The sequence below is a fragment of the Aphis gossypii genome, chromosome 2 (genome assembly GCF_020184175.1).
Source record: "Aphis gossypii isolate Hap1 chromosome 2, ASM2018417v2, whole genome shotgun sequence".
In the NCBI taxonomy this organism is placed as follows: domain Eukaryota; kingdom Metazoa; phylum Arthropoda; class Insecta; order Hemiptera; family Aphididae; genus Aphis; species Aphis gossypii.
Window position 1 is genome coordinate 7,887,792 of NC_065531.1, and position 23,293 is coordinate 7,911,084.

The following is a 23,293-nucleotide window of genomic DNA, read 5'->3' on the forward strand; positions in this document are numbered from 1 at the left end:
TTTAAAAGTTTACACTATTTAATAGGTACTCATCCGTAAAATATTTATTTTCCTCATCAAACAATTGTTGATATTTTATTGTGTATCAAAAATAAAAAAAACAATAAAAGATGTAACCATATAGGTACTTAATATATATTATATAGGCACCAAATGCTTATGAATATACCTAATATATAATCATTATAATTATATGATCAAATTTTCGAATATTTTAATCTCTTTTATAAGTTTGAGAAAATTTCAATTTTTAAAATTCTTTTCTATGAATGCCGATAAAAAATTATTAACTGGGGCAAAATTTTTAAAATTTTAATATACGAAATTCCACAAAAAGTATTCTTATATAATATCTGTATATTAAAGTATTGAAAATACATAGACATAATCCTTATTTTATATGCATTTGAAGTTAGAATTGTATTATTTTAACGAATTTCATCAAAATCGTAAAAAACTACTTTGTAGTAATAAATTCATAAAAATCTTTTATTTTGGTTTTTAAGTTTTAAAAAGCGGGTAAGTGAGTACCGCTCTGCTGTACATTAGGTGTTATGTGGATCGCTAGGGTTAGGTTTTATGGTTTTTCAACTACAAAATTACTTGCAAACTTTCGTGATTTTGACATATTTCGTAAAAATTTGATCTATAAACGCTTACAAAAAAAATTGTGACTAACGATTTTTGATTTTTTTAACTACCATGGTATGCATAAGAACAACTTATAAGGAATCTTGTATATAATTTTCAACACGCCTAAAAAACAAAAAACTTATAAACTCCTAAAAAACTTGTTTTATTAATACGCCTATAATAATAGTGACCCACTAGACATCTAAAAAGCGGTGACCACTTAAATTTTTTTATGGAAATATAGCTATGAAAATATAGAAATAAGTAAGTATATCCTTTTTTTTTTAAATTAAATATTTATTAATTAATGCGAAGATACATTATTATTTACTAGTATATTTTAATACAATTTTTAAATTTATAATCCTTATATAATGGTACAATGTTTATATTTTTTCTCAGTTTCTATTAATCGAGACAAACTGAATGACCGTCCGGGATGAATAGTAGTCTTAGCTTACCTATAAGGTTATAAACCAATCCCATATTACGTATATAGTATATCTCACTAACTTATATTTACAGTCATTTTAGAAACCCTATTAGTAGATAAAAGCTTTTTAATTACCTAAATTTAAATTCTAAATATTTTGAAAATGTCATTATATATTTTAACGCAAATACGCCTCTGTTTTCTTCACAAGATATTACGGATATAAATTTCTCAAGAAAACACGAAATGGTTATATGATTTTGTAATGATTTGATGTATTGAGCAATGGGTATTTGAGTTCGTTATTATAATTATAAAATAATTTGTATCAAGAAAAAAACAAGTAAACGGTTAACTTTGGTTATTAAAACGGTAAGATTTCAAGTTATTTAGATGTATGCTTTTGGTAGTAATTGAATTTGGTATTATTTTGTTGGAATTCCGAGAATCTTGAGTAGGTACCAAGTGGTAGAAGGATTTTCGTTGGTTATTTCCTCTTTATAAAATGCAATTATTGGCTTATTGATTATTGTGTTGTATAACTTGTACAAGTGGTATGAATGTATTAATAAAATATTGTTATTTAGTTATTTGTTAATTGTTTAATAGTACAGGGTCATTACTCATCCTAAAGGTGGAGGCGAAGGTGATCCATTTGAAATTATTCTTGTCGCAATTATAAGAAACTAAATGGATTTTAATTAGAGTACAATGAGTACATAAACTATAAGGCCAGCGCGCCAGTGGAGTATTTAATATTTTCCCGCCTATAGACACTTTCTCATTCGTCATCTTTCCCTCCCCATCCCTCATAAAATTATTTATAAAATAATATATTTTAATATATAATTTGTTATATTATTATCTTACTTATCTTATAATCTCATCAAAAACATTCCGTGTAAAAAATACATCGCTTAATAAAAAATATTACTTAAATTATAAAAGTTGTGATATCAAAAATTAGCTAAGTAATTTTATAAATTCATTAATATAGAAGTATTTATAACTGTTTGTATTTAATTTACCTTGTGTATTTATTTAATGTAAATAATAATTTTACTTAGCTTGGCGGCTACTAAAAGGATATATTTAAATAGTTGTATGTTGTATCCTCCTTTGTTTTCCAAGTCTTGTAGAAATTTAATTGCTGTGTCTTTTAAAAATATTGATAACAATTTTATTTTTTCATTGTCGTCCCAATTGTTTATTTGCGGTGCTTTTTCATATTGTAAAATAAATGTTTTAATGTCCCTTTGTTTGGAAAAGCTATATGGTTTTATTATCATTTTTTCCATTTTAAGTTTTGAATTTTTATTTGTTAATGGGATGTAATTTTTCAGGTATGTTTTACTGCTCTCTACTACAAATTTTGAGTTACTAAAGAAGGTTGAATTTAAATTTGATTCTATTTTAATTGGACTTTCGATACCTTCGTATATATATGTTCTCTTTTTGTTGTTTCGTTAGGATCTAAAATTTATAAAGTTTATTAAATTATTATAATTATTATCAGGGGCTTGTTTCAAATTATTTTGATATAAATTATTACTAGTGTTTATAAATTTATCTGCTTGAGCACAGTCTTAGACCATGTTCCCGAGTTATTTATTTATTTACGTTATTTTTTAAATGTTAAATATTTTTAAAAGGCCGTTATCAGTTGTTTTTGGTCTATTATTAGCGCTATTATTCGTTTCTGAAGTCTGGACTTGAATTACTTAAATTTCTTTGTATAAACTATAAGTAATTCAATAATATAAATTCTATCTATTAATGAATCTTTTTGAATTTTGTGTTTTGTAGATCGCTTAAAGTTTCTTCTATGCTATCTAATTCTATTATCCCCAATCTCCTTATAGTATCTAGATAATCTAGCCCTTAGGTTATCTACGGTTCCTATACTTTTTAATTGTTTAGATTTGCATGCTTCAATAACATTTAGTTTCTTTTGTGAATAAATATCTGTTCATTTTGTAATTTTTTTTCCAAAAGCTATAAGATGTTCGTCATTAATGTCATAATAAAATTTACTTTTATTAATTTATGCTTAACAATAACTATTTGATTTTTAAATAGTTTAAAACTTAAATTAAATTTTTTTTGTGGTTATAAAATAATTAATTGCTTATGTGTAAATCCGTCACTGGGTAACCTACTATACCAAAAATTCCATTTAATGTTATGCTGGATTTGAATAAATTAGGGTAATAATTGAAAGAGATGGAATTATACCTATATAAAAATATAAAATAAATAATATAATGTTATATTATTATTTATCAGTTGATATTTTAATTACACTATTATTTAGGCACAACGCATAAACACTGAGAGAATTTGGCAGTACTTCATTAGCTAATGCATGTGGTCCGTGTAATATCAATGGGATCGTAAAGCTGTCAAAAAAGGTGAAAAAACACCATTGTCAGTTCATACAACAGAAACTTTACAGGATGTAATAATGCCAATGCAGCAACTCATGCTTTAGTCACTTCTCCAGAGCTAGTTACTGTTTTAGCCATTGAAGCTCGTTTGGACTTTGATCCCACAAAAGATCATATATATTGATCAATTGAAAATTAAAACATCATACATTACAAGAAAGTAGTTGTATTTATAAGTATCATATTATTTATATTAAAATTTATATTAAGTATATAATATAATTGTTATTTATTATTATTGATTATTATTACACATAAATAATATTTATTGAAATATAAAAAATAAATATACTTTTTTTTTAATATATTGTTTTATATTTAAGTTTATTAATGATAACTAAAATAGGGATGGGCAACTTAAAGTTACTAGGCCAATTTTTAGAAAATTAAAATCTAGCGAGCCAGAGCAAAGAAAGCAAAAAAAGTCATTCAAAATATTCGTTTTAATTAGTAATTATTTTGTTAATATTAAATAAAGTCATTTTCTCATGAAGTGTTAACATTTTACGCTTTTTTGCGGTCATTATTAGGTACTACAAAAATACGAAAATAATAAATTCAACGACAGCACGGTACGAATGTCGGAATGTACAAACAGCTATGACCTATGATAAATGATAATATATACGTAGGACGTAGGTGAGTTTTAATTTTAAAATATTAATATAGATAATAATAATAATAATAATATATCTATAATATAGATTCTATATACTATATTATACCGAATAGATTAAAAACAGTGTGATAACAGTTAAATGCTTGTTCGCTTTTCACATTTTTTATTAATTTAGTTTGCTTCGCAGAAACGCGTGTTACTCGGATTGATTTTAGATTCTGAACGAAGTGATGAATGTATTGATTTTACAATGATGTGTGTTTTTTTTTTTTTTTTTTTTTTTTGTGTCTGTGTACAGCATAACTAGTCGAAATAATGCTCCAATTTCAAACTATGGGGGTGGTTTCCGATGTAAAAGTAAATATCCTTGGTGCATTATACAAGTAAAAAGTTAACATTTTCCAACAGTTTTCAAAAAAATCGAGAAAAACAAAAAAAAAATGACGGAAAAACGGCAATTTTTACGCAAAACCAGTTTTCGACCAAATCGATTTTTTTTATGGTTGTAATTCAAAAACTAATCACTGAAAATACTTGAAATTTTCACCAAATGTTAATATCAGTAGTATCTGTATATAGTTAAATTTTCAAAAAATTTTGACTTTTTTTGAGTTATTTATAGACCACTGAAATTTTCGATTTTTTTGAGAAATTTTTTTTAAAGTGTCGATAAAAAATTGTTGGATGACCAAAAAGTTTTGAAAATTTAATACAAGGTTCCTTATGAGTTGTTTTTATTGTAGCTAAAAAAAATTAAAAATCGTTAGTCACAATTTTTTTTTATAAGAGTTTATAGTTCAAATTTTTACGAAATCTGTCGAAAACGCGAAAATTTGCAAGTAATTTTGAAGTTGAAAAATCATAAAATTTTTTTCTTTTATAACTAAGTTTTGAAAATTTGGTACAAGGTTCTCCATACATTTTTCTTCAAATATCTGTAAAAAAAACTCTACCTCAAAATATTTTGAGTTTTTTTGAGCTATTTATAGACAGTTGAAATTTTCAATTTTACTGAAAAATTTTTTTTGAAGTGTCGATAAAATTTTTTTGGCCCAATCAAAATACTTGAAAATTTTATACAAAGTTCCTCATATGTTATTCTTATAGTGATTAAAAATTTTTAAGAATACATAGGCACAATTTTTTTTTATTAGCATTTGAAGTTCAAATTTTGACGAAAATTCGTCAAAATTATGAATATTTGCAAATTATTTTGTAGGTATAATTCATAAAAATGTTTGTATAGGTAGCTAAGAGTAGAAAATTTAATACAAGATTTTTCATAAGTTTAGCTTACAATAATTATAAAAGAACTTAAATTCTGGTGTATTCAGGCCATAAACATAAACCACCTTTTTCACCAACCACTGGAAATTATATCCTAGGCTGACAAATCATCTTCGTTCAGAATCGTTTTTCGTATACAATGATACCTATCATTGTATTCAAATTTAACCTACCCTAGTCCGAGGTCAACCCCACCCCTAATGTACAGCAGAACGGTACCCACTTTCCCGCTTTTTTCATTTGTTTTTTGACTTTCCTTGTAATCATACATAATTTCATCAGCTAACATATCATAATTCGGTCCATTTTCGACTTCAAAATTTCAACTTCCAATCTACCTTTATTCGGTGAGTTAAATTGTTATCAATTTATTGACAGTCCAACAAACTATAAGCTGTTTACCAGTAGGCCACACATATACTACGGAGACTTAAATTATCGCGAAGAAAGTTTATCATACTGTTGTACTTTACCATCTTTTCTCGTGTACATCTTGTGTTGTATCACAAATACTTTAAGGGGTTTCTTTAGCTGACTGACTCCGATTTGCTTCCAATATGGATTCACCAGTAAAAACTAGACCTAATACTAATTCATCTTCGTCTACTTCTTCTACCGTCACACCAAAACCTCAACAACTAACTATAATACTTTGAAAGAAATTATTAATGATTTAAAAAAATCCCAATCTGAAATTTGTCAATTCGTCCCTTTAAGACAATCGAACGTACATAAATTTCCCATTGGTTTTTTTACAATTTAAAACAACTCATGTTCAATAAGAAAAAATCCCATATGATCTACAAAAATCTAGATTGACAACTGATTATAATAAATTTTCCAAACTCCGAGCCAAATGCAAACAAGTCTTCAAATTAGATTACCAGGTATTTATTAACAACACTGAGCATTCCCTAACAAACTCGCCAAATTTTTCCGGTAATATGTAAAAGACTAAAACAAAACACAGTCCATCTCGATCAAATATCATCATCTAGCCCTACTGACTCTGTCAATGTATTCTCCAATTACTTTTCATCAGTCTATAATCAACAAACTCCATACTACACTCAGTATTTATCACAAATAGCTCCGGGATTAACCGTTTCGGAGAATATAATATATTTGTTTAGCCAATAAGCACAGATATAGATAATAATTTATAAAAATTAATATAAGTATGTGGCGACCCACAATAACATTTTTTTTATCATCAACCGCGTTAACATCTTAGCCGCCGTCAGCTTTGCGTCCCCTTCTTTTTGTATAACTATCGCTCACGCCGACCGTCGCCCTGCCACTATGGATTTTCGTCCATCTTTTCGCTCACTTTTTCTTACGAACTTTTCATTTTTTTTTTATATTTCAATATCTCGTCGTCAAGGCGTCGGTCGTGATGCAGCAGTATTTGTTGGTAGGCATAATTAGACCGAAAATCGTATATTATTAATATTATTACACACGTAGGTAATATTAGTATTGTGTTGTTCGTAGTCAGTATTTCCATTCGCGTTCGATTAAAAATCCGTTTTTTGGACGCTTTTCGTCGTCCCTCTCCCCACGAAATGTTGTACACGATCGCTGTCGCACAATCGTTGTTTAGAAGTCTCGTGGTGGCATCCGGCTGATGTAGTCTGATGGCGGTGACAAGCAGCCTCGGCCCTTGCGCGTGACCCTGATAGAAGGCCAGGACACCAAGCCAGTGGTGTGCACGGCCGTCAGGAAAATCTTCAAAGCGGTCCGCGTGCCGATGGCATGGGACTATTAGACACTGAACGTGCACTGGGAATCTAAAACAAACCGGATGACCGTTAGTCTGGAAGTGCTGAGTTCAGCCGCGGAAACGAGGCTCGTGCTCCGCGTCGGACAGAATGAATTGTAGCAGTCGTCGGGCTCGTTAGCACTGAACAAGGCTCTCAACAATGTTCGTGGGCGATCGCAAGTTCGTGCTCAGAATAGTACAGCAAAAAAATTCTATTTGCGTAGAAGAAACAAAAGTTTTTGAAAACATTGCTGGATTTTTAACCGGTCGACGACGATGACGGCGGTAGTTTTTGGTGGAGAAGCTGCAGTTGCAGTAGGGCTGAAGTATCATAATAAATTTATGATTTACATATTATATATGATATAATATATTATAATAATATAATACATATTATTATAATATATTTATATTTACAATCACGGCGGGTATGGTGTAGGTGTATCAAGAAATGAATACCTACTATACCCACATAATATTATACGTCTATAATATTATATACTGGACCCGAGACACCCATCTTATTGATATTATAATGACTTCGTTTTGATTTAATTTTCAGAACGCTGAGATGGATAGTAAAGTGGCTGGTCTTCAATAACAAATTTCCGAACAACAGTAACAAATTAATATATTAAATAAAAATGCTGAAAAACGTGACGAAAATTTAAAGATTTTATCAAAATTAACTACTGGTTTTACTGTATTTTATGAATTGGTTATTTAGATCCAGCGACGCAAATAATATATATTATATTATATTATATTATCCGTGGCGCGAGCTAAGTAAAAAAAAACATAGCTGTACGACGGTGTGTATAGAATATCGTAGCAGGAGTTGCCAATTTAAACTGTGTAAAATACAGGTAAATTTGTAATGCATCAATTAATTAAAAGAAACTGACCATAATAATTGTTTTATCTCCTAATGATAATTTGAATTTTTTTTACATAATATAATGCAGTAACACTAGCTGTTAATTTTGAGAACTTTTTAAAATCGTCATCGTGTATTTTATCATTATGTTTTAACAAAGTTATTTGATCTTGTTGTTTTTTAAATTTTTTTTTAAGCTCTTCGATTCTTTTATTCATCTCAACGTAGGTTACTATTATATAAATATTTATAATTGATAAAATTATTGTATTAAAAATTCTAAAGTCTATAATTTTTTTTACCGCACGGAAAAAACAAAACAGTTATTTGCATTATAAAAATAGTAAGATTAACTGTATTATACAATTGCTATAGGGACAGCTATAATGTTAGTCACATTTACTAAAGATATGTAGTTATGAGTTTATAGTTATCCGAACTAAAAATATAGTTTTATGTACTATACATTTTTAGTACTTTTTACTTTATAATATAGTTATTTCAACAACTTTTATAGTAATTTTAACATAACTTTATGGTACTTTGAACTTTTAAATTTAGTTATTTGACAATGTTTATAGTAAATTGGACATAATTTTATAGTAATATGCACTTTTTAGTTCAGTTATTTGAACAATTCTTATAGTAGTTTGAACATAATTGTATGACACTGAACTTTTGATTTTAGTTATTTGAATAATACTTACAGTACGAAAAAAACTTTTAATGGTCACCACTAATTTAAAATTTACTACAATAAATAACTTGTTTATTATAACAAATAATTAACCAGCATACATCAAGTACTAATCAATAATCAGCATAGCCATAAATGGAAGTATTGAAGTTTGGTTATTGGTAATGGAATATATAGTTTATTTTTATAGGACAGTAAATCAATTACCAATTTAAACTTAAATACCTATTTATTCAAATAAAATTTGATTATTGTTCTTATTTTTTTCCACGCTGGTATCCAATTTTAAATATAAGTGTAGGTAATTATGCTTGACAAAATCATTTTATTATATGTAATAAATTATACAGACTATATAGATAGGTATACAAAACAATTTTTTTAAATTAAATATTACCAGATATATATTTTGTAAAACAATAGATAAAGTAATTTATAATATACAATTTTATTATAATAATAATTTGAAATTATAAAGTATAAAATATTAAAGATAATAAAATTACAATAAATAGTATATAATATTATAATATATTATTATAATGTACAAGTTCCTGAAAGACAATTACTATAAAAAACTATAAAAAAAAAAAAATTATGCATACATTTTTATAAATATAGTTCCATTAGAAATGCTTATGTGGTGAACAGGAAAACTATTAGCTAGTTCATTTAATTTTACACATTTCAATTCAGAAGTCAAAATAACATTAAATGCTCCAAAATGTTCGTCATAATGAATAGTATTAAACAAATTATAAATAATGAACGATTCATTTTCTTTAATAAAAATACATTTAATTAATCCAAATACAGGTAACATGTTATTTCCATCACATATATTAATAATGACTGACATATTTTTGGTATTGTATAAAATTCCCTTAATTTTTACCCAAGAAACACAGCATTCATTATTTAAATCAAAATTACCCGAATATGTGTTATATAATTCAGCATCTATTGAACTTAATTTTATTATTGGTCCTATTTCTGTATGAATGGTGTAATAATCAGTTTTAGTTGATAATAATCTATATGCAAGTCTTAATTGTTGTTTTAGACATAATGTTTTTGGGATATTTTTTCTCGATGTTATTGATTGAGCAGTAGTTTTCAATTCTCTGTGCTTACCTTCAAATCGCATTGCCCAAAATAATGACAAAGGGCCCGATTTCTTAATAATTAAAGGATAATGAACCATATGATGATGTTTTGGCTTTAAATTTACACGAAATATTTTAAGGTACAAAGTGTGGTGTTCAGTTATTAGATTTTCAAGGAGAATTGAGTCTTCAAATTGAATCCACTTTGATAAAATAATATTTAAAATTTTATCAAGTATTATGTATATTGACCAAATCTCTGAATCAAGAGGAATTAAATCACCAATAATGAGTCCCAAGTTTTTAACAAAACATAGCATCTCGCTAGCTGACATTTTTAGTTTATTTCCTTTACCTTTCAAAGTTTCACTAGCAATTAACGTTGGTCGATTTCTGATATCTACTGATCCATAATCAAATAATTCTATTCTATTATTTAGTGTATCTATTGTAAAATATTTAAAATCAAAAATCATTATTTTTAGCATCAATCCTATATCATAATTACATACTCCCTCTAGCATATCATGCATTATGTCAACACAATAATTCTTTGTCACATGAAAAGAACTTATTTCATTCCACACACATGATTCTTTTACCCCAGTTAATAGTACATCATTTATTTCAAGATCATTAGCATAATTAATACTGTTTCTAAGATTTCCATTTACCTCTGTTGTTTGTACATGGCATTCGTTTTTAATTGTCTTACAAAACCTACATGGATATCTGGAAACAAAACTTTCAGTAAACCCTAACACAGAATGTAAGCCCAATTATCTCCTATAATCAAACCCAAGAGAAGAAAATTTGTTGAACTTTATTATTGTGTGTAACAGAAATACCGGTATTTTCTAAATAATTTAATTCTGAAATTAAATCTTTAAAAATAACACTATTCCCAAAATATTTTTTGTCATTGGTTTTAAAAAGTGATACCAAAAATATTTGATCTAAAGATGAAGATAACTCTGGAGGTAAACACGCTAAGGATACATATATTGCACCTAACTTTTGTGAACCAGCATGCGTACCGAGTGGATTATTGACTTCGAAATCGTCAAAATACAAAAATAACGGAAAAACGAGTTTATTTGAAATATTTGAATTGTTGGCACATTTTTCTTGCCACAGTTGGGACTGCATAAAGTTATAAATTAGTTTACTAGATTTCATGTTTTCTGTATATTTCAATATTACATCTAATAAATTTGAATGTTCTAAATTTTTTTTTAAAATGTCTCGTAGTGAAATTGAACATATTTTAACATCTGTAGGCTCTACTATAACTCTTCCATTTACTAATTTGTCACCTAATCTGTGACCAATAACTGTTTCTTTAGGATGGATTAATACATCTAATTTTTCAAGTGTCTCAAATCTCTTATACTCTGTTTTCATATTCTCAAAGGGAGCTGACAAAATTTTCATCTCACCAAGAATAACTGATAATTTATCCTTGACATTATTATCATTACATTTATTTATACATATATTAATTTTAGAACTAAAAACTGATACAATCAAATCGATAAAATCTTGAACATCATTAATTAAAATATTAATTTTATTTCTAGGAATAACTGTATCACTATACCATTTACAAATCATGCTTAAAGCATTTGATCTTATTTGTGTCAAATCATCGGCCAGAGGGATACTAAAATGTTGTTCCTCAATACTTTCGTTATTAAGACTTTCTTCATAGTCAGTAGTTTGTTGAAGAAAATTAGATGTATTATTTTTTTTTAAAGTCATATTAGGATTAGAATAAAATTCGTGCTGTTTAAGATGTCTTTTATAAGTATCAACTTTGTTAAAAATCCGTAAACAACCCTCTAATGGACAGTTTAATTTTTCAATTGATTTTAAATCATGGTAAATATTAAAATGTATAAATAAATGATTGAGGCATTGGGCCTCATAATTACATAAAAAACAGCTAATCATTTTAAAATTATTTTAATATTCAAGAAAAAATTGTAATTTTTAATTTAATGTGATTATTATTATATATCAATAACGTTATACGTTCTTACTAAACAGAGAAAATATTTTTAGTTGGTATAGGAACCAGAAAAATATAAATATAATACAAACAACAAGTAATATTATCTTAAACTAATATATATATATAACATAGGTAACTTATTACTCTAAATCCTTAATTAAGGTTTGCACACTTATAAATTTTTTTTTTGAATTATTGTTTATATTAAAAAAATAATCTTGAATGAACCACCATACCTGTTCAGCCTCTTGGGGATATTCTAAATTGAATGAATGAAATGATTTAAAACATATATCCAAGGCCTTGATAGGAGTTTCTAGCTTATAATGTATGTCATTAATCACTGTGTAATAGCTAATTGTAGAGTTGATTTCTTCTAAATTACCCACAATGACAACATATGGTTGAACAGTAAGCCCACAGTTGAATGCTCGGTTCACTTTTTCTTCGTGGGTTGTTTTGAGATCATTAATATTCTATAATAAATTTAATACAAACAAACATTTTAGTTATATACTTTGGTATGTATATTTAAATATTTTATTTTTTTTAAACTTATTAGTATTGTTCCATAATTTGAAACTTACGGTTATGCAAACTACAACTGCACTGGCTTGTTCTAATTTTGTTGGCCTCCGCATTGAATATTTAGAAACATTGTTGTCAGTTGTTTTTTTGGGTATTTTAATGTTAACTGGATTAAAAAGATATGGTAATAATAGAATGGCAGCTAAATCATCATCTCCTAAAGTAATTTCAAAAATAAAAATTAGTATATAATTAGTATTAGGTTATAATATTATTAATATTTTTATACAGTTATTATTATATTGTTCAATTAAGAAACTTGCCTATTTTATCAGCTGATAAAATTGTTTTTACCAAATTTTGTTGGTTTAAGTTAAAGTTGTTTGTTCTATTTTTAAGATACATTTTTAATCTATCTTTAAAAATATCAAATTTTTGGATCAAATTTTGATTTTTTTGCGGATATAATTGATTAAAATCCATATCGATCTAAAAAGTATGTAGGTATAGTAATACGCTTGTTAATGTAATATGTTCAAAATATAATGCAATAAAATAAAATAAAGATTTAGTGTGAAGAAAATAGTAAATATCAATATTATTAACTTATATCAATTTGTATCAATTAAAAACAAATTCTTTAATTTATATAGTTAAACTTACAAGCATGTGACCTGTTGACTTTTTTAAAGCTGGATATTTAAGTGTGTTTTTATCATTTAGTTGTTTTTGTATGCGATAACTTGCAGTTTCTGCCCACAGCTTATGTAAAGTTATTTCTGGTTCAATATTATGCTTTAACCAATTTATTGAATCCAAAATGTCTATTTAATTAAGAATTATTATAATTAGTATATACTACATTAAGAAGCTTATGAAGTTGATAAAAAAGTTTATTGAGTTGTCAGTTTTAAAGAATTCAATAAAAAATGTTTTGTCAAAAGATACATTTAAATTTAGTTAATTAAAATGTAATCATAACCTTCTTCATTTGTAAAAACTGGGTCATCTCTATTGCATGAGTTAAGTTTTTTAGAGGCTGCATTGATTTTATTCATTTCTTTTTTTATATTACAATATTTATCATAAAGTTTACCTCGATTAGGGCTAACTTTTTTGCCTTCTCTAAAATATGGAATGAAATAAACATATTCAGATTCTGAAGGAAATAACTCTTCTATACCTATTATGTAAGCATCAAAAGAATTAAGTAAATATTAATTGCTAATTGCTATTTTGTTGTTTTCGATTAAAAATAATAAATAAAATATTGTACATTTGTACATTTAAATAGTATTATTATTATGGTTTTAAATTTTAATATTTATGGTTGTAGTTTAAAACATATTACATGCATACATTATGTACTTAATAAGTACATACTTCTTCATCTCACTTATATAAAAAAAATGTGTACCTTTTGCAATTTTAGAAAATTGAGACCTGGTTATTTTATTTCCATATTCAGAACTGTGTAGAGCATCTTTTATCAGAACTCCGCAAAGCCGGTTTCTCATCTTTTGGTTTAATGTCCCATTTGAAGTGTAATACTGTAGTATAATAACACCATCTTGGTATTTTTTTAATATTTGTTTGATAAAACTATCTACATAGGTACAATTATTACACATATTATTCTCCATTTTATAGATACAGGAAGAATATATAATTTTTTTTAGAAAAATCAAATGATTAATTAATTTAAATATTATTATACCTTTACTGGATTTAATATTACTACTAGATTTTTCATCAACGGTTAAGTTACTACAACTATCACTATTGGAACCTTCATCCTCAAATAAATTGTCAAAAATATTATTTTTTTTTCTGTTTGGATTTAAACTATCTATAGATACATAAATAAACAAAAAAATATCAAAGAGTAACTGTATGCATACAATATATTTAATAAACAATGTTTTTGTGTTATTTTTTTTATAGTAATTATTTGAAATGTATATTATACCTGAATTTTTTTTAGTGTCCTCTACAGGATCAGCTATATTATTTTGAGAAGGTCCGGCTACATTGTATAATATATCTATTATTTAAATTATAATAAGTATCTAATTCAAATGTACAATACACTTTAATTATTTTTTTCTTAATAATAGTATGAAATGCATTTTCTTTAAAAAATTTAATTACCTTTTTCATCTATTACAACATCCATATTCATCAACGATTCATATGTCAATAGTGCATTTTTTTCAATTTCAATTACCTTATAAAATTATCATGAAATATGGAAAAAAACATTTTTAAGCAAGTTGATATGTGAATTAATTATTATTTTAAAATTTAAATGTTGATTAATGACACATTAATTTAAATTTCAAATACCCATACTGTACAAAACCTAAATGTTTAATATAGTAGGCACAAATAAAATTGTTAAATAGGTATATATTTACTTCAATGGGTTTCTTTAATTTTTCTAATTGATCTAAAAAATTGGCCCTTTGTCCAATTTTTGGAACTAAGTCTACTAGCATTGATTCAGTCAACATAAATAATGTTGCTTTATTGATTTCTTCTTCTAAAAAAAAATATTGTCAATTAACATAAGATACCTATATGCCTTGACTAGTCCATAATAACTATTTATTGAAAAACATCATTCAAACATTGTAATCTTACTAACCAAGTTTTTTTTTTCTAAATTTTGAAACTATTGAAGTATTGAAATATTGGTATAGAGGTAGGTACATTAGATTGAAAAAACATTTTTCAAATATTTTTTTAACAAAAAACAAACTTGGTTAATCTCAGTCCATTTTACACCATATGCCATAATATGGTATTTAGTAAGATTGTTTATATTTTTTATATTATTATGTTGAATTAATAAATTATTAAATAAGTTTTTAATTCAAAAGTTTATAAAAATTACCTTCAAATGTATTGATCAAATGTTTAAATCCAATATTAAGTAACCATTTTTTTGTGAAGTCATCCATGTCTAAGTATAAAATAAATAAGTAACTTTTATCACAATATATCATTTTATTAATAGGTAATGTATTATCTAGGTATTTTACAACACAAAATGAATGTATAAAAAAACCATGATGGGTAACAATTATAAATTATAGTATTGTCAAGTATTTGGTATTAAGAGGATGGCAGTGCATTATTGGTTTTCTCTCATTATTGGTTAAATTTTAAGTAAAAAACATTATATCTGCAGTGTCGGATTTTTTCAATATTTAAAATGTTAATGTTATTTATAAGCAATTTTAAATTGTAATTACTTACTCATAAAACTTACAAAAAAATTCAAATATTTAAAATAACCTAACATAGCAACACAGGTTATGTTCTAAAATTAAAGTTTAGTAATACGTGAATTCTCTCTAATACTAAAAGTGACAACACTAAATTGGTTCTGCTGAGTGTAAATTTACTATGTTATGCGTGGGTCTCACTGGTCTAAGTAAACATCCTCTTAAGGCAATGTTTAGACAAATTTAAAATGCCTAAAGCGACAGAGAGATATTCCTTATCTCGAGTTAATTTTAAGACACAAATCGAAATTGTAAGAGAATACAATATTATACTCTTTGAATTCATAAATATCTTACTAATTTATTTCCAAATATAGTTTTCTGAAACAGCTTGCAAATATTAAAAACTATCTACATTAATATTAGTTTCCCCAGTGTCCTAAAAAAAATTCTGGATATTTATCTTAATGAAGCTAACTTACTGTAATTGCCTACTATATTTTTATAAACTTTATGATGATAATTGATAATAATTAGTATTACTATTTACTCTTTTATTTAAAATGTTAAATTAATATAGGTATTATAATATTATATTATGAATTTTTGTGCATATAAATGCAGGCATATTTTTATTACTATACTTTTTATTCTATATAATATTTAATTGATTAATTTAACTGTATAAAAATAATTTAATTTAAAAATATAAATAATAAATATACAAACTTACCGTTTGATGTCTATAGGTGCAGCTCTGTATCATATGCTGTATAGTAATATCTCCGAGGATATAATATTATAATGACTGTGTATAGCCGTTTGTCGTTTTGATTTAAAATAATTAATATAAATTATTAAAAACGACAGAGATTTTGTGTAAAACTGCAATAAATGGATGAACCGTAGTCGATCGAGTAATGAGCAATGAGCGTTCGAGCCCCTATTATTTGTTTGCAACAGATAAGATTGCGATGTTCGCCGAATTTAATTTCGCGAAATCGTGAATTGTTGATCTTTGTCAACAAGCTTGACGGTGGTCTGGGTTTTTACCACGGTTTTAAATGTACGATATATGCCATAAAGCTACAATTTTCGGTATATTTCGATATTTCACAACACGCGTATTATGCATACATGGTGCGTATAAGTATTAGGTAGGTAGGTACTTACATCACGTCATGAAGGTTAGGTTTATCGTATAAACTCTGCAAAACTAATGAATAGCCAGAAGAATTGTCTGATTTCAAAGAAAATTACCGTAGATATATAGCCATATAGGTACCTATCTATATAATACAATAATTGACGATCTTAGTAAATAGTAGAACAGTAGGTACTAGGTACCTATTAACAGATTAGTTCGTTTGAAATAATTGTCCAAATTGTAAGAATTTGTCAATGTCATTGAACTATGAGCATAACAAGTATATAGTATTCAATATACATAAACGGTATCTATACATGTAACGACTAACGGGACCGGGAATTTAATACGAAAATGCAGAAACTTTTTTTCCCGAATAATGGTAAACAATGTGATATTCATTATTATACATTAATATTTTATACATTTATACCGTATACTTTTACTTACCTTTATTTTTATAGTAATATGTTTTAATTTTAAGTATTGGTATTATTCGTGAACTATTTTAACTATATTGTTTTAGTTAGTTCAAACATTAAACTATTCAATAATTATAAAATATAGTAAACATTACTTAAAATAACTTAAAAAACAACTATATTTATATAGTTATAATAATTATATCATTTAAATTAGTTCATTTATATTAAATAATTATATTTACTTATTTTTATAGTAATTTTAACTTCTAATATTAGTAAACCATTTTAACTATATTGTTTTAGTTAATTCAAACATAAAATAAGTAAACTACTATAAAATATAGTAAACACTACTATAAAAAACAACTATATTTAAATAATTGTAATAATTATACTGTTTTAGTTATTTTACCTAGTAAATAGTTATACTTACTACATTTCATTTAACTATAATATTTTAGTAATTTTTTTTTTCCGTGCGAACATGCAATGAAAAAAGTTAAACAAGTTGGTATCACTTTGCTGTACTTATGTCCTATATATTAGGTAAAACTATCAAGTGAGTCACTAATTTGTGTTAAATTTGAATTCAGTGGTATATTATTTTATACGAAAAACGATTCTGAATATAGACTGTCTGTTAAAATGTTAACCCTTATAAATTTTAATTAAGCTTATTTCGTGATATGTTTCTTTGAATAAATATTGGTTATTTATTTTACTTTTCAAATTATGGTGGTAAATTGGTACATTTTTTTTCGAAAATATTGTATTTATTATATCAGATTATATTAACTCTAGATTTAATAATGCCTTTCAGTAATAAAAACATAAAAAAATAAAATAAAATACCGTATAAAATAGTAAAAAAAGATAATATCTCAAGGCTATTATTTAAGGGGATACATTTAGGCAATTTATCATTTTGTCATCGCCTCACGTAATTTTCTGTTTACTGAGAACACAAAATGTATCATCTATCACTATTTAAAATCATTAAATTCGCAGGCTTATATAGGTTACTGAAGTTCACTACAAATGCAGTATAAATAATATAATCTACCATTTACGTATTTTAATTTGATAAAATTTATTCAATGTTTTGTATCTCAATTGTTGTATAAATAATAAATATATATATATTTTTTATTATAGGTTACCTAATATTGACATAAGGTTATCAAATAGTAACCATAAAATAATTTTAAATGAAATATTTTGAAAAGTGTCTAATGTCTATACTACTGTTTAACATGATGTGTTATTGTTGCAGTTTAAATGCTTTCGAATATGTTTATCAGTACTCATATTGTTATTTTGCATGAAAATCTCATTTTAAAATTAAAATGGTCGCATATTTTACTATTTTAAATAATTATAATTTGTCTCAAAAATTTGCTGTTACGGACTTTATGTTTCCATTTTTATATTGCATAATATATACATTCACTTTCACAAAATTATATATCAATTGTTTTATGAGCATGTAAAATCGCTGTTTTAACTGTAATATGGAAGAGTCTAAGAGATGTTATTATATACACATTATAATATATTATACTTATAAATACAACTACTTTCTTGTAATGTATGAGGTTTTAATGAAATGACGTCTTAAGGTAGGTAATAATTGTATTTTTCATTTAATCTTAAAAATTATAACATTGTACATAATAGTACAAATTGTAAATGATTAAGAAAATGAAAAAGATTACTTTGATATTGATTATTTTTTATTGGACGATTGTTTAGTTTATATTGTTTATAAGCAAAAACTAACTAATTTTCATCAGTAGGTATAAAATCATTCCAGCTACTTGTTTTTTTTTTTATTTCAACCAAATGAAAAAATTATTAATTATTAATAATCGGTTTAATTAAAGAATCATTGTTGAATTTTTTTTTGATTGGAAAACCAACTTTTAAGTTTTTTCACTGATTTATTTTTGTTATTTAGGTCAGTTTTTAATTTTGATACAATAAAATTGTACCTATATGAATAAAATTTTTGATTAGCGTACATTTAAATGATAAGTTATTACAATAAATTAATTATGATTATACACAGTGCCATTCATTTTAAATGAAACACTTAATTATTCTGTCCAGTGACATCGGATTGATATGCGGCTTTCGGAAGGTTAGGGAATGTTTAAATACACATTTCTAGATGATTTTTTCATTTTTAGATCTTTCCATGTGCTCATGCGCAATACAACTTGCATTTTTTTAAATGGCAATACGTGTTTTGAATACTAAATTCGGATACATCGAAATATTTTGAGTCAATTTGGTTCTTTTTACCATAACTCTAAAACCAAAATGGACTTAATGACAAAGCGACAAAGTTTTGTATTATTTATAACAATTGAATTTTCCAACAATCATCCTAGAATATTATGAACTTTCATGCAATTTTAAGTATTTTTAGATTTTCAGATATTATTAAATCATTTAAATTTAATACAAGAAAAATACTTAAAATTGCATGAAAGTTCATAAAATTCTAGGACGATTGTTGAAAAATTCAATTGTTTTAAACAAAATTTTACGGCGTTTGTTAAAAAGTAGTTTTCTCATCACCGCTGCTTTCATTGCCACCTTAATTTTAATTATAACAGAAGCGACACTTTTTCCTTATGTAGTTGTATCTTAGATTTGTATGATGGGCTAGTTAGATACTTGGTACCAATCAATTATAGAACGGCTGGAATGGACGCCCAAAGCTTTTGTAATTTTTTTTTACTACGATGGCATTTCTCATCATGTTGGTGGTTTACAATATTATAAGCTTCAGGACACTATTTCAGTCGTTTTAAAATTAGCTGGTATCAAAAATCTAACCAACATTTAAAAATCTAGAATAAGACAAAAAATAAATGACATGCATATTATAATTTAAACTTGAATTAAGGAGGAGTTAAACCAATGATGACGAAATTAGAATATTTTTTAATCATTATTTTGAATAATCACAGCATTGAGCATATGATGTGGAAATAGGTAAATATGCATCAGCCGCTGAATTAGCTATTTTCTCTTATAACAAAATAGCTGAATCTAGTGCAATTCTGAGTTATTTCCAACACTATAGCTCATAGGTAGGTGTTAAGTATCTTCTGTATTCATTTCATTAATTTATTAGTTCAATAATAACTATAAATGCTTTAAGAGGATGCCTTGACCGTATTTGATGTTTTCGTTTACTTACTTTTTATAACAACTTACAAAAATATGATCTGTTGAGTGTATATTTGCAATGTTACTTAAAATTAACAAAGATAAAAATGGTGCCTAAAAATGAATAAATAATAATTCCAATTTATGTATTATATTAATACAATCTTCTGTTTCAATTAACTTATGTGGTCTTATATATAATTATATTTAATGTATGAATTTAGTTTTAGTTTTAATTTGTACAGTTAAAGATAAGATCATCATCTAGTCTTGATTAAATTATGCAATATCAAGTCAGTAGGTATATATAAAATATATTTATGAGAGAAATTATAATACATAGGTACATATTGTATAAAGTGCAATATAAAGATTTAACAAATAAAAATGTAAAATTAATACAAGTTAAATTTATAAATAAATACAATTGTATGGCTTATAAATATTTTAAGATTTATTCTAGTCTGATAATTCTTAAAAATAATATTTAAAAAAAATTTATTACGTTTTAAATGAATAAAATTTATTTATTAAAAATTTTGATATTTTAAATATTGTAAAAAATAATCTGTGTACTAGATTTAATTAAACGGTTTTACCATTGGTATTTTTCTAAAAATGTGATTAACAAATTAATAATTTTGAATTTTAATCAAAGTAATGAAACCAAATTTTAAATTGTCTTTTTTTTTTTCTTCGTATGGCGTATATAGCCGGGAGTAGGCGCTAAGGCTTAGGTTCGGACGCCTAATTGGCAGAATTTCTATTTGGGTACCCTTAGGTTTCAGCCATGCCCGGAGTGGGGGATGGCGGCTTCTCTCTTCAGACACCGTGACTTGCTCGAAGAGAGATGCCGCCCGTGACCGAGGTTCGAACCGGCGACGGTGCTCATTGCAACAGATGTCTCAGAACGCTCGGCCACTCTGTCCCCCATTGTTTTTTATGCATTATAAAATAAAATAAATATTTTTTACCTTACTTATAGCTCAGGCGTTTGTAAATTTAAAAAATAAATAAAATATTGCTAAAATAGTGATTAAAACAAAAGTTTTTTCATTTTCTAGGTTTTTCTGTTTCACTCTTTATAATAGGTAATAGGTATATACATTTATACACATTATAAAAACATGCTATTGTAATAATGTATATTTACATTTAATAGTTTGTATATTTTTATCTACTATTGAGAAATGAGATCCATTTTTAACATTTCCTAGATATTATTTTATATCCTAGACATACTACAAAGTTCTAAAAATAAACACACTAAAATCATTTAAATTAACAAACTCAATATAATATTAAATCTATGAATGTTTTATCTAAATAATTGTTGAGCATTGTTGAAATGTGTTCAATAAACATAATAATTACGATATAAATGGTCAGCCAATTCGTATGGGTACTTCTGATGTCTACATTTTTTCAAGTCTCAAAAGTAAACTTAAATATACCTACGTTTTAGTTATTATATTACCATATATGATAACTTTCTAGTAATAAATTCTTGAATTATTTATCAAATATTACATAATATGCATGTATCTATTGATTTTGAATCATACCTCACCATAAATTAATTTCTTCTACACTAGTCATTTCATAATTTTATTTTATTTTTTCATTTGATGATATTTTACTTATAAATACAACTATACTTTCTTGTAATATGGTGTTTTAATGTAATGCCGTCTTAAAGTAAGTACCTAATAATTGAATTTTCCATTTAATCTTAAACATTATAACATTATACATAAGTACAAATAACACATTGTAAATGATTAAGAAAATCAAAGAGATAAATTTAATATTGAGTTAAAATTATTTATATAAATAATAAATATATATTTTATTGGACGATTGTTTAATTTATAAGCAAAAACTAATTTATTTTAATCAGTAGATATAAACTTATATCTACTACTTATTTTTTTTTTATTTCAACCAAATGAAAAAAATTACCAATTATTAATAATCGGTTTAATTAAAAAGTATCATTGTCATTGATATTTCATAGTCCGACAATTTTTTTTCTGATTGGAAAACCAACTTTTAACTTTTAAGTTTGTTCACTGATTTATTTTTGTCATTTAGGTCAGTTTTTAATTTTGACATAATAAAATTGTACCTATATGAATTAAATTTTTGATTAGCGTACAATTAAATGATAAGTTATTACAACAATTAAATTATGATTATATATATATATATATATATATATATTTTCAAGGTATAAATTATTATAATCGAAGTAAATTATTAGTAAAGTATTTTGGTGAAACAGTGATCATATAAAAAAAGTGCATCTATCATTTTACTATCCATTTGTTAATTATAATTTATAGAAAATCGAAACATTCTCAAGCCATTGATGTTTTAATTTTTAATTTTTACTTATATCATTAGTTTATTTTAATTTTAATTTTCTATGTAATAAATTTTGTATTCCGTTTTAATTAAATATATTGGGTAAATAAATATTCTCTTTTCAAATGTTTTTGTTAAATTTACTATACATAAGTATAATACTATTGTACTACTATTGTATATATAAGTTATAGCTCAAGACATTTAAAAATCTGAAGAAAGTAGTGTTATACATTTTGTAAATTTATTTAATTAATCGATCTGTTCCTATGGATTATATACGTAGGTGAGGTATGATGAGGATTTTATCGTTAAACATTTTTTGTTTATAATATCATTAGGAAGTCGCCACTATATTTCACAAACTTGCATAATGCATAAGGACGGTCATCGCCGTGTTACGTAATTTCCAGTGAGTCTTTGCACTATCACGAGGATTAAAAAAAAATACCGTTTCTATGGTCCACTGTGACAGTGAATCATTTGAAGGTATTTTATGATATATATAGGCTTATGTAGTTATGTGTGTGTAGTCCCGTAA

General features: G+C 25.5%; 2 protein-coding genes across 2 annotated transcripts; both read right to left on the minus strand.

The window, feature by feature from the left end:
- Positions 1-12,015: 12,015 nt before the first annotated feature.
- LOC114130112 (uncharacterized) lies at positions 12,016-12,886 on the minus strand. Its single transcript, XM_050201708.1, has 3 exons — positions 12,727-12,886; positions 12,463-12,620; positions 12,016-12,351 (listed from the first exon to the last, which is right to left on the minus strand). The coding sequence occupies exons 1-3, from the start codon at positions 12,884-12,886 to the stop codon at positions 12,016-12,018; spliced, it is 654 nt and encodes a 217-aa protein (XP_050057665.1).
- Positions 12,887-13,048: 162 nt separating this feature from the next.
- LOC126550573 (uncharacterized) lies at positions 13,049-21,319 on the minus strand. Its single transcript, XM_050202423.1, has 8 exons — positions 21,216-21,319; positions 15,300-15,391; positions 14,830-14,945; positions 14,555-14,630; positions 14,373-14,447; positions 13,821-14,252; positions 13,386-13,586; positions 13,049-13,227 (listed from the first exon to the last, which is right to left on the minus strand). Exons 1-8 carry the CDS (start codon positions 21,317-21,319, stop codon positions 13,049-13,051), a joined length of 1,275 nt encoding a protein of 424 aa, XP_050058380.1.
- Positions 21,320-23,293: the final 1,974 nt, after the last annotated feature.

Bases quoted from the DNA above. Each gene is read 5' to 3' on its own strand.
- LOC126550573 (XM_050202423.1), bottom strand. From the start codon at position 21,319: ATGGGGGACAGAGTGGCCGAGCGTTCTGAGACATCTGTTGCAATGAGC. The intron at 14,253-14,372 runs GTATAATATACA...ATGTATCTATAG, and splicing joins GGACACTAAAAAAAATTCAG to ATAGTTTAAATCCAAACAGA. The intron at 13,228-13,385 runs GTTATGATTACA...TTAATTAAATAG, and splicing joins AGTTTTTACAAATGAAGAAG to ACATTTTGGATTCAATAAAT.
- LOC114130112 (XM_050201708.1), bottom strand. From the start codon at position 12,886: ATGGATTTTAATCAATTATATCCGCAAAAAAATCAAAATTTGATCCAA. The intron at 12,621-12,726 runs GCAAGTTTCTTA...AAATTACTTTAG, and splicing joins TTTATCAGCTGATAAAATAG to GAGATGATGATTTAGCTGCC. The intron at 12,352-12,462 runs GTAAGTTTCAAA...AATTTATTATAG, and splicing joins CAGTTGTAGTTTGCATAACC to AATATTAATGATCTCAAAAC.